Genomic DNA, 11,992 nt, shown 5'->3' on the forward strand with positions numbered 1-11,992 from the left:
ATTAATTTTTCAAAAAGATTTTGTACATATATATAAAATATATAAATCCTAACAGAAATATTAAAGTCACATCATACACAATAAAATAGAGGCTACTGGTAAGTTCCCTATAACCTATCTATTTATTACAGTCACACTTTAACTGCACTCTGGCCGTCTCTGCACCGTTATTGCAGTGGGAGAAATGACTGTAACAGCATTAATAATAACGTGACGATTCACACATCATCCATCAAAAGTAAACAAAGCAGGATTGTGTACTTTTAAGGTCTATGTGATATAATTTCAAATGGCCTGAATACACAGACAACAACATTAAATGAACCATCTTTAAAAAATATACTATGTTTGTTATTATTGTGATAATTATGTGTATTACTTACTGCCGTAAGTTGATCACCAGCAAACATAAGGAAGACACAACAAACCACAGCTTGGATATAGAAATAAACAGATCAGCGTCAAACCTGTGGAGCTAGAACAGTGACACAAAGTTTGGGCATAGAAGATAAATTTTGGTATTGAAAAGGTAGCACAGATACAAGTCTACTGAAACATAAAACATAGGCATTAAGCATTTGTTTTGATTTTTTATGTATTCTGATGTGTTTTTCAATGACAATCTTCTGATGTTGTCAGTGTCATTTTATTGGCTTAAGTTTGTTTTTTCACATTTGTCACTGCTTGATGAAGCTTGCTTTTGTTGTTTTGGTCTTTCTATTTGTATTATTTTATATTTACATTTTGCGTCCTGCATCTTGCATTATTTGTCCTTTTGTTTTAATTTTATCTTAACTCCACCCTTGTTTTGTGTCTCTCATGTTGAGTAGGACTGTTTTTGTTTTTGTATTGCTTCTGTTTTAAAGATACTATATAAATAAAGTTATTATTATTATTGTGATTATATTAAGTCCCTTTCTCTCTAGCTTTGTTTTTAAGATTTAATCAGGTTGGTAACATTTAAGTTGGCTTTATGGGGGTCTGGTAATAGATTAATTAAAATCTTTGAAAAACACACCAAAACTTGAAAAATATTACAATAAAAGATTTTTTAATCCCCTTGTTTTATTGCCAATATTTTCTTTTTCAGTGCCACATTTTGTTTTCAAAACCAAAACTTAGTGTCACTGCATCTCACTCTATACAAACACATACTGCAAGTCTTCAGCCTTTAGTTCAGATAAGAGGGTCATGGCTATAGACTGGAGGGTCAGGGTTAGATTATTTGCTGGCAGGGATAATAAATGTTGTACCTACATTTAATGTGTTTTTTATTGACACTTAAACAGACTCAAAAGTCAATTATATACAGATCAAGCACTTTGTGTGTTTTTCGTGTTTTAAACTCTTAAATACTGTTTTCAGCTATTTGGTTCCAGTTCGGGCGTCAATCTCTTTGGGCGTTTCTGATTTGCCATCCAGGATATCCTGGATCTGGTTGAGCACCTTCTCGTGGAACACGATGTCCAGGTGGGGCAGCCCTCGGTACTCTGTCACATGGACAGGCTGCTCCTGCTGCCCTACCCAGCGTTTGCACAGACTCATGCTTAAACTGTCCACTGTGTCATCCCCATCAGCGTAAACAAAGTCCACCGGGTCCGAGTTGGGAAAGTCCTCGTCGTAAACATACGTCACCGCAGTCGGAAGCCCCACGCCATACATACACCACACCTCCACACCAGGTGGGTGGAGACCACTGGTCAGGTTCTTAGTGTCCTCCCACATGTACCTGGAACCAGCAAAAGGAAAACAGGGTTATTAAATGGTACGAGCAGGGTTCATACACGTTTCCATTCCTTATTGGTTCTTTTGTCATTACTTTATAATAGCCTTTTTGAATATATATTATTTCTTTTAATAGTGAATTCAGAACAGGATCAGAACTGAATATTTAAATATAACTAAAGACCTGTTCGGTATATATGCCAGGGGAGGGGGTGGTGCAAAAACAAGGAGGCATTTAAAATATTTTTTTAAGCATTGGGGAGAGATTTATGTTGTTTTTTTTAATTTTAGCTTAGGGGAGGGGCATACAAATTCTAATGGTTGTATTTTCTATTTATTTTACAGTTGACTTTTAAAGCAAATGAAAGGCATGTTTTGTTTATTAAATGTGGCCTTTAAAAAAAAAAAAAGGTAAAAAAAAGGTTAGTTTTGAAGAAAACATTTTGGCACCATTATTTTTCATGAATTTTTGGGCAATTTCTAAAGAAAATATTGTGGCTTTGTTTTAGTTTCTCTAATTTTGGCGATTTTTTAACAAAAAGTTTGGCTTTTTTTCCCTCAAGACATGCCTTGCAATCCTGCAGGCTCAGGGGTTTGGAAGGCATGTTTTCTTCAAAAATCACCAAAATGATCACAATCAGAAACTGTAAAAACAGAAATTATCGTTGGATTTAAAAAATCCTGAAGGCCCTTGGCAAACATCATGTATTAATATACAGGTTTGTGAAACAGATTTCCATGACGTTTCAAAAACCTTCGGGGTATATTTAGTTTTACAAAACTTTTCCAGGCCTAGAATTTGCTATATGCTAATTTCATTTCATGGGTTTTTAATGACTGTCCACGCCCTGTACAGGGACCAAAAATTCAAAACAGTCATAATCAACATTTTGTTTATCGTGAAAAAGTCACAAATCCAGGATAATGGTGCAGCTATTGTCCATCAAGGCTATAAAGGGACATTAAAGTCGTTAGTTACCAGCCGTCCTCATAGTTGATGTCCGTGAAGAGGCGCTGGTAGTGCTGGTGTGTGTAGTTAAAGTTCGGTGTGGAGATGAACACGTGGTCTTTTGGCCAGATCTCCTCAGACGGCAGCATCCAGGGATTAGTTGTTGCCATCCTCTGCTCCTCACGGATTTTGATGTTGGAAATCATCGGGATTCCATCATTTTCACCTGTATTGAACGGCAAGTCAAAAATGTGGAGGTTGTAAGTCACAGTTAAAGGTGCAATATGAGATACAAGAATGTACAAGTTTTCAGGACGTGCTCGATTAGATGGATTTGATCATCACTGATAATAAAGATAAGAAAAACGTGAAAGATCTATAGAAATATTTCTAAAAAAAAGTATTTTGTATTCACATTTTAAAGTGCAGATCCATTTAGTAGCCTGTTATGTGGTTCTTTTTTTAATATAAGAATACTTTTTTTTAAACTAATTTGTATTAACATTTCAAAGTGCATGCCAATTTAGTAGTGTTTAGTACTTGTGTTGAATTATATTCTGTTTTAAGGACTGTACTTTGTCATTACCTGACGCCAGGACTCTCAGTGGTTTAACAGCGCCCCCCCATGGAGCTGCCAGGGAAATGAAGCCCCTGATATACTTGTCTTTCCAGGACTGAGGCTGGTGGTTGAGGAAGTACAGGACGTAGTGGCAGCCCATGCTGTGTCCCAGCAGGTAAATGGGCTCCTGGTACTCGTCGTACATCTCCTCAACCAGGCCCTGCAGCTTTGTGAAATACTCGGCATTCTCATCTGTGGGAGGAGGAGGAGGGTTACATGCTGACGGCAGGAACTCCAAAAAGTGTAAGAATGAGTATGTGATGTACAAGCATTATCATCATCAGACAATTGTCGCATAAATAGAGTTTGGCCTGACTCAATCAGTGTTGTGCTTTAAAGCTGTTTGTTTTTGGTCAGAGGAACTCCCAAAATCCAAATCAAATCTGTTCATTACAATTCCAATACAAAGAGGCAGATAGACAATAGGTGGGTTTACATTAACCCTCAAATTGCGCATATTTGAATTGCGAATAGGTCACATGATGCTATGACTATGCACTTGTCAGTAGGAACTGGGCATGATGCCGCAGGCGCTACAAGAGCTGTTATTATATTGCATAAGTATTGAAAAGTTGAGCCGATCATCAGGAAGTTTTGAATCTACAATTCCTCTATGAAATCTTGGACTATCACCTCCCAGAAATCCCTCATACGCGGCTGCTCCCACATATAAGAGGTTTGCCTTTCCAGTCGCATTTTTTCACTCAATGGAAACACAGTCATCTTGCAATTGTGTTTTATCAACATTTTGAAAGTGTCACTTTTTTTTTTCACACATCTGTAATGGAAACACGCCTACTGTTAGGGAGTTGCTGGTGAACATAGTCACACATTTTCACAGGACTTAAATTTATTAGGAGGCCAGAGACAAGACTCAAGGGGAAGCTAATGCTGCTCGTTACTTGTTACTTGTTGCTTTATACTGTGATATATCAGTAAGTCAGTGTTGTGTTTAGAGCTTGTTACGCTGTCCCCTGGTGGCCAAAAAAATCTATTGCTGCACCTTTAATATCAACACTATTGACTTGCGGAGCTTTAAATCAGTTTTTGTATTACAGGAGCCTTTAAAAGTAATATTTTGTGCTCTTCCGTCTAATGTTTTTTTACTAATATCACGATAGGGACAGGGAGCCCAACTAACTACAAAAGACATTTTTGCTTAAACGGACAAGCTGAGTTGGTCTGCAGGCTCCTTTTCTCTACTGATGTGATTTTCATATGTAAAAGTTAACACATGCTGGAGATACTGTATAAATCTCTTTCAGCAGGTCAGTTACAGTGTGATTGTGTGTGTGAGGGTGCATGTGTAGTTTTGCTACTTACTAGGAGCTAATCTCCAATCATACGGTGCTCCTCGGACTGTCTCGTTTCGAGTGTAGCCCACGTTCACCAAATGTTGCACCATAGTGTGAAAATAACCTGCAAAAAACAGCAGCAGGTTCAATCAGTGCCAGATGTCTAAATCAACTTGGTACAAAGCAGCAGAGGCACAAAGTGCATGCAAGATATTTAATAGAAATCTAGAGAAGAAAATCAACACAGACCAAAATGGATAAACCCTCTGTATCACTGCTTTCATGAAATCTTTATTATTATTCAACAAAGAAATGCATAAAAAGCGACAGAATCCACACATCCCAAATTCACTTGTGCAAACATTTTTTTCTCACCAGCCAGTTTGTTATTGTCAAGAAACTCAGTGGAATATGTCTGCCCAAATCCTGGCACCCGCACCTGCACCCCCGGTGAGTTGGCTGATCGCCGAGCCGTCCTGTTGTAAACAAGTCTGGGACACGCAAATGTGAAAATTCATGTCAGTCTAGTTGGGCCAAAACATTCTCTAATATGACTCTAATTATATCTGAAAAGGAACAAAACTAATTTGCTTGTGTAATATGAAACACAGACAAGGACAGGCATTAAAGGTCTGTCAGCGTTACCTAATGTTATCAATCCAGCAGTCCACACCTATCGGCATGAACATGTTGAGGTCAATCCACAGCGGGAACCAGTTGTCAGTTTTCTTGTAGCACAACCAGTGGACCAGTGTTGGCTTGTCTATCTTAGCCTCCAGACGGTTCCCCAAGTTCCCTGGAACTGGACACACAAACACATCACATCGTTGAAGAGCATTGAAAGGTTAAGTGTACTGTCAGCGCCTTCTCATTCCCAGGTCATCAAAAACTGAACCTTGGTGTGTGACACGGATACTAAAAGTATTGTTTGGAGTCTCGTTGAGACTGACTGGGCTTACCTACAATGTAAACCCATCAACAGCAATATGACATTCAGAGCAACTGATGTAGCGCACAGAGCAAGAAAGACAGTGTAAAGTGTGAGGGGGTCCAACAAACACAGACTTTAAGCCAGGAGGCTGCTGTTTGTGTCCTATGTGACCCCAAAAGCCAGTTCTGTTTCAGCAGTTCTTTCTGTCATGTATTACATCACTCAAGACGTATCTATGACACATTACATACTTATTTTAGCCCAAAACATGATTTTTTTTAGTAAAGCTATCCAATATTGTTGCCTAAACATGATTGTGAACGCATTAACCACGTGTCTCAATTTCACCCTGGAGAAAGCTGTGCGTCACATACCCCTTTTTCACCAAATCACATGCATGCTGTATTTCTAAACATGGATAAACCTGCTAAAATAGTCTATAGACTAGCCTCCGATTGCCAGTAGAGCAGAGCAATGTAGACAGCTTGGCAGCAGACAAGCATGTGTGTGTGTGTGTGTGTGTGTGTGTGTGTGTGTGTGTGGGTTGTTTTGGTGTGTCACATTCGACGTCATGGCAAGACAGCATAGACAGCAACATGGATGGTGCAGTGCAGACTAATTTGGATCGATGTTTGAGCGCCGCTTAGGTGGAGACAGACGGTAATTAGTGTTGGTGCATCATTGCATCTTGCCAGAAAAGGGCCTGAAATGAGCATGTTCGCCCAGGTGTTGTGTTTCCATTAATGCCGATCAGAGCCAGAGACGCTGAATACCTGTTTATACTGCAGTCATTTGACCTAGGTATGAATGCCGATTGTACACTTTTTTCTATTGCATTAAAAGGCCAGGAGTTGGCGGGTGTTTGCTGGGGGTTTTTTTGTGCAGTGGGAAAGAGGCTGTAGAGATGTTAAATGGTGTGTCACTTTGAGATGCAAAAGGATGCCTAGGAGCATAAACATAGATTTATATTCACACTGTTGTTCAATATTTAGAACAAGTGCATTTGTCCCACCCACATAAAACATAAAACGGGAACAACACTTTTATTCTGATGAAAATAAAGACATTTTCACCACACAGATGCAGAAAATGACCAAATTGGTGCAGGAAATGAACCTAAAGGCAGGAAATGAGCACTGAAACTACAGGGCAGTGGTTCCCTACTCGAGTTTCAACCACTTCAGTGGGTCCCAATGAATCTGAGGTGTCACAAGATGTTTAACAGAATATAAAATACATTGTTCTATGACATGAATTTAAATACTTTTTTTGGAGTGTTTATATTATTATTAATATTAAAGATTTGTTCCTTTTCAGGCCTCTAACACGTATTCAGATGAAACATTCTGCAAAGCTTGGTGAGGGAAAGCTCACTCTGGTAGAGATATGCAAGCTGCAACAACAGGGGTTGCAAGTCAGCCTCATCTTATTTTAAGTGCTCACCAGCTAACTTGTCCTATTTACTGCATAATAGGAATATTAGTAAAGTGGGTATTAAAATGTTTATTTTTATTGAACAGTAGGCTTCTTTGTGTTTCGTCAGATATTTGCAAGTGATTTCTCAACTTTTCAAAATGTGGAAACCCTCAACTTGGAGCTCGTCTGCAGCTGCATAGATCCCGGTTTGGACAATGACCTTTTAACTGTAAACAAAGACTCCTACAGTAAGCCTTGGGAGGAGACAATGTCCTGCAGTGTAATCTCAAAATGAACAACAAAGTCCAATTCCCGGTAACAGCAGCATACACAAAACCTGCAGTCTCAAATAACAAATCAGTTTTATCTTTAAATAATGTTACACTTTGCACACAGAATGTCAAACATGATGATGAATGAAAAGGAGGACACAGAAAAGTTGACACCAAGTTTGCCCAAAAACCTTTTTTCGACATCTGATATACTATGTGTAGAAGATGAAGAAGGATGCGCAGATGTATTTACTGCACAATATCACAAGCAAGGGGCAAAAACTGTAGTAAGGCCAGTAGTTAATAACCCCAACATATTTTGTTGTACTTGCTTTGGACATGTTTTTAAGTTTGAAAAAAAACTTAACGTACTCAGAATTCATTGCAAATTACTCTCAGTTAGTTCTTCTGGGTGATTTTGGGCAACAGATGTATTTAGACGTCTATCTCAAGTTTGATTTAAGCCACAGTCAAAGTTTATCTTTGTGAAACTGGTTGCTTACGACATGATGAGAGGGAAAAGCACAGACATACAGGTATATAAACATTTACCATCTACAACATCAGGACAATGAACTTGGCAGCTTTCCACTGAGTGATTGACCTTTCCAGCCGGCCACCAACGTTGTTAGACGTAACTGGTTGAATTCATTGTGATCAACAAAAGTTCAATGTCCGGACGACATGTAATGCCAACGTCATTTTGATGTAAGATAATGTTGATATATTGGTATTTTTAAGGTGTGTAGTTATAAAACCAAAATACAAAATCTTTCAAATAATAATTACATTTAGATGAAAGGTATAGAGAACAAAACCTAACATCTGCAAAACATCATGTTAACGTCCACAAAACATGTAATTCTAATTTTGTTAGGCATTTTAAAATATTGTCAACCTGAATTTCAGTGGGGCATTGAGCTTCAAAGGGTTGTATTTGTATTTATTTTAAAAACCCTCAGAACCATAAAACCTGCAAAGTGGCTTTTAAAATCATATTTTCTTTAAAATGCTCCTAAACAGCATCATTTAATAGAACTAGAAACTGTGAAATATGGTTATTTAAGATGGAGGGAGGATCATGCATTTCTCCCCAGTCACTAAAAGGGAAAATATTCATAGCTTTCGGGGTCATGATATACAAATCATTATGAAAAACCTAGGAGAAATCATTAGTTGGGGGTCTGAGAAAAGGTAAGAGGGTCATACATTATGTGTCTTGACTAAACTTTGGTCAAGAGCCAAATTCATGGCCTTTACGAGGCCAGAGAGAGTGCAAAAAAGCTTTCAGCTGAAGTGTGCAGAGCCGGGGAAGAGCATGACCGTTGAGATCACGTTTTGGCCTTTGTACCTTAAAAACCTTTGTATGACCTAAATGGGCATGACACAAACAGTAAAATAGGCTACAGGGTCAAATGTACAGAGTACAATGTACAAGCTCACTGATAGCCTAGACATCAATACACAGACAGTAAGATAGATAGATAGGCTAATGATAATATGTAAAAATTAAATAACAGAGGTCCAACAGTTGACCCTTGTGGGACTCCACGCATTGTTGGGACACACTCATTTATAGCTACTGATAGGCTACAAAATAGTCCCGGTAGGACTTAAACCAATTCAGGACCATGTCAGAAAGACCAAACCAGTGTTTAGCACCTAAAAGTCTTTGAACTCCAGAACAGTGTTTCATATGCCCCCAAAAATTTCTTAAACTTCAAGTGTTCGATATCCCCAAAAATTCATTAATAACCCCGGAAAGTCTTTTAAAAAAATGCAAAAAAGTCTTTAATGCTCTCAACTGTTTTTAATGACCCTGAAAAGTCTTACAAATCCCTGAAAAGTCTCTAAAAACCACAGGAAAAGTCTTTAATTTTCTTGAGAAGTCTTTGATCTCTCTGAAAAGTCTTTAATAACCCTGAAAAAAACTGAAATATGCACAAAAAACATGTAAAGTGTCTGATAAACCAAAAGGTTTAGAATAGGCTAATAGAATTTTTGAGGGTTATTAAAGATTTTGCTGGGATATTTTACACTTTTCAGGAATTCTAAAGACTTTTCAATTTCAAGTTTTTTTGTGGAAAAACTTTACAGGATCATTAGAGACTTTTCAGAGGTATGTTAAGACTTTTTCAGAGATATTTAATACTTTTTGTTGTAATTAAAGACTTGCCATTGGTTATTAAAGACTTTTCTGGCTTATTAAAGAATTTTTATGGTTATTATAGACTTTTTGGAGATATTAAAGACTGCATGGATAATGAAAACTTTCTGGGTTTTTTAAAGACGTTTCACTGATATTAAAGACTTTACTTTTTGGGGTTGGGCTATACACTTTTGGAAGATTTTGAGGTTATAGACTTTTCGAGTTATAGAAGACTTTGGGGGAATATTAAAGACTTTTCAGTGTTATTAAAGACTTTTTAGGGTTATTAAAGACTTTTTAAAAATATTAAAGACTTTTCTGGGTTAATTCTATCTATTAGCCCTATAAATCAGCCTACATGGTCAACCAAGCTGGATAGGTAGTTTCAGATAGATTCAGTGTTACTAAGTAAACATTACACTTACCGATAATGAGTGGTGGAGTGCTGTTGTTCGGTAATCTGGATTTGGCGTTTGGTGGGAAGACAACGTTGAGGATCCAAAAAGCTGAGGAGTGATGAAGCACCAACAGACATACAACCAGCAGCACCGGGCAGAGGTGTCCTGCGGATCCCATGTTTGTCTCAGTGTATTCGGTTGCTACAGGAGGAGAAACCGTGAGTTCAGACTTGCATTGCCTAACAAACTGTAAAACTACAACCTGCTCTTAAATATTTACAATGATGATTAATCAAACTGTCACACGGATGTGAGACACATGCAGGCACAGGGGCAAATAAAACGTGTCGCCTACCCATTGCACTATTGATTCTCACAAATCACGCGTATTTATTTACACAACACGGTGTCAATGATTGACAAAGAGCATTGACAGGAGAGCTTTTTTTGGACACAAAAAATATCTAGAAAACCAACTCACATTTAAGTAGTTAAGTTTTTTTTTTTTTTTTTTTTTTGTCTTTTCGCTTCAAAGACCTTAAACATGTATTTTGTGGTAAAACATTTATAAGAGATAACTTACTTCAGATGCAAAGCTCCTACTCCACTTTACACCAGCAGAGTCCAGGTCTCCAGGTTTCTCTGGTCCAGCTGTGGGGCTCCGGACACTGACACATTCCGGTCAGCTGGTGCGACTTTCAAGTCCCGTATAAACTCCAGTAAACTCCAGCACTTCAAGACTTTTCGTGCATAGTCTCAATTATCACATCAGTATAATATACAGTAATACATTTGACTTTTGATAGCTTGTTTCACAAACCAAAACACAGACTTTATTTAGTTGTGCTTTGCTAAGTTTAGAAAGAAAAAAAAGCTTATATTTACGGATTAAACAGTGAATTTTTGCAAACGCTCTCATGCTCCCTGACCCCTAAATGCACCATTTAAACTGCCCATGTATCCATGGTTGACACAGAATAACCTTTGATGCATCGGTGGCATTGACATTTAATCCAAACTAGTAAACTAAGTGGTAAAATTTTTGGCAGTACCGAAAGGCAGCATATCAGAACGTCATCACACCTTGCTGTTGCTATGGATACAGAGTAGCCTAGCGACGCTACAGGGTTCATTAACACAGCAACTAATTCTCAAATCATTATAATTACAATATTTCATAACTGTTTGTTCTCGTAACAGGAAACAAAACAAAACAAAACATTGTAAGTAAGGGACTATTCTTTATTTATCAGAGGAGGGGATAGCTGGGATGTGATTTCCAAGGTTCCCATAGTCATGATATTCCTTAAAAAGTCATGAAATTAGAAAAACTGTTTTCCAGCTCTGAAAATGATTTGGAATTAAGAGAATGTTTTGCAAAAGTTTGGGCTTTATATTTTTAAAACGTGTTTGTATAAATCTCAAAACATGGTCCAAAACGTTATCTGCAAAATGTTATTACTGATTTAAAATCTAGTGAGCCTATTTATCAACACATTTATCAACAGCTGGTCATTCTTATGCCGTGATTAGTGAGATGATTTCTGCACTTGGATCTGAAGGTTTGAAGGTTAGGTTGATTAATGAGATAAAGTCAAAGTTATCAAGGACTATCTGAAATGTGAAAATCCAACAAGATTTCTTAGAGATATGGTTATCATAAATCATGGCATTGTGGTATTAAACAACAACATGCCTTTCAATTCTGCAAGTACATCAGTAAAATAAATACCAAATACAACCATTTAAAGTTGTAAGCCAGATTAAAAAAACAAAGGTCCCTCCCTGTCGCTTAAAAAAATATTTGACATCTGCCCCTTTTTGTGCCTCCCTCTACCCCTTTCATAAATAACAAACAGTCCCTAAGTCCTATAAAAAATGTATTAGTGCTACTTTTACTGAGTGTGACTATAATATACACTCTGTTCAACTGTTGAGCTTCATTCGTGCACGCAGCCAAAGGCTAAACACCAGAGTCAAAGTGCTTTATGTGAGGTTACTATAGGTTACCACAAGGCATTGACTTATGGGACATGTTTGGACATTGTAGGTCACATGATTATTGCATCACAGTCACTCTGCTTTCTTCCTGGAATTTCCCTAAAACAGTGTTTATGGTGGATGTTCTTAATAATGTCAAGCCAAGTAATGGCCTATATTTCTACTGAATAACACAAGTTTTCAAATTAAATGAATCAGAGGTGGGACATAGTTGTTGTTCTGTAAGTCAGAAATATC

At 37.6% G+C, this 11,992-nt stretch overlaps 1 protein-coding gene across 2 annotated transcripts; it reads right to left on the minus strand.

Moving 5' to 3' along the window:
* Positions 1-1,335: 1,335 nt before the first annotated feature.
* Positions 1,336-10,421, minus strand: lcat (lecithin-cholesterol acyltransferase). 2 transcript variants are annotated; one of them, XM_042496692.1, is made up of 8 exons: positions 10,338-10,421; positions 9,782-9,955; positions 5,234-5,390; positions 4,964-5,079; positions 4,617-4,712; positions 3,261-3,485; positions 2,705-2,900; positions 1,336-1,729 (listed from the first exon to the last, which is right to left on the minus strand). In XM_042496692.1, exons 2-8 carry the CDS (start codon positions 9,930-9,932, stop codon positions 1,366-1,368), a joined length of 1,305 nt encoding a protein of 434 aa, XP_042352626.1. In that variant the 5' UTR covers positions 9,933-9,955; positions 10,338-10,421; the 3' UTR covers positions 1,336-1,365. The 2 variants fall into 2 exon arrangements, with proteins under 2 accessions (XP_042352626.1, XP_042352625.1); XM_042496691.1 differs by lacking the exon at positions 10,338-10,421 and having other exon boundaries at positions 9,782-10,088.
* Between the last annotated feature and the right edge of the window lie 1,571 nt (positions 10,422-11,992).

The sequence above is a fragment of the Plectropomus leopardus genome, chromosome 11, assembly GCF_008729295.1.
Source record: "Plectropomus leopardus isolate mb chromosome 11, YSFRI_Pleo_2.0, whole genome shotgun sequence".
Lineage (NCBI taxonomy): Eukaryota > Metazoa > Chordata > Actinopteri > Perciformes > Serranidae > Plectropomus > Plectropomus leopardus.

Excerpts from the sequence above, each read along its gene's own strand:
- lcat (XM_042496692.1), bottom strand. The coding sequence starts at position 9,932 with ATGGGATCCGCAGGACACCTCTGCCCGGTGCTGCTGGTTGTATGTCTG. Across the intron at positions 5,080-5,233 it reads TGCTGGATTGATAACATTAG|ACTTGTTTACAACAGGACGG; the intron begins GTAACGCTGACA and ends TGCGTGTCCCAG. Across the intron at positions 2,901-3,260 it reads ACTGAGAGTCCTGGCGTCAG|GTGAAAATGATGGAATCCCG; the intron begins GTAATGACAAAG and ends CGTTCAATACAG.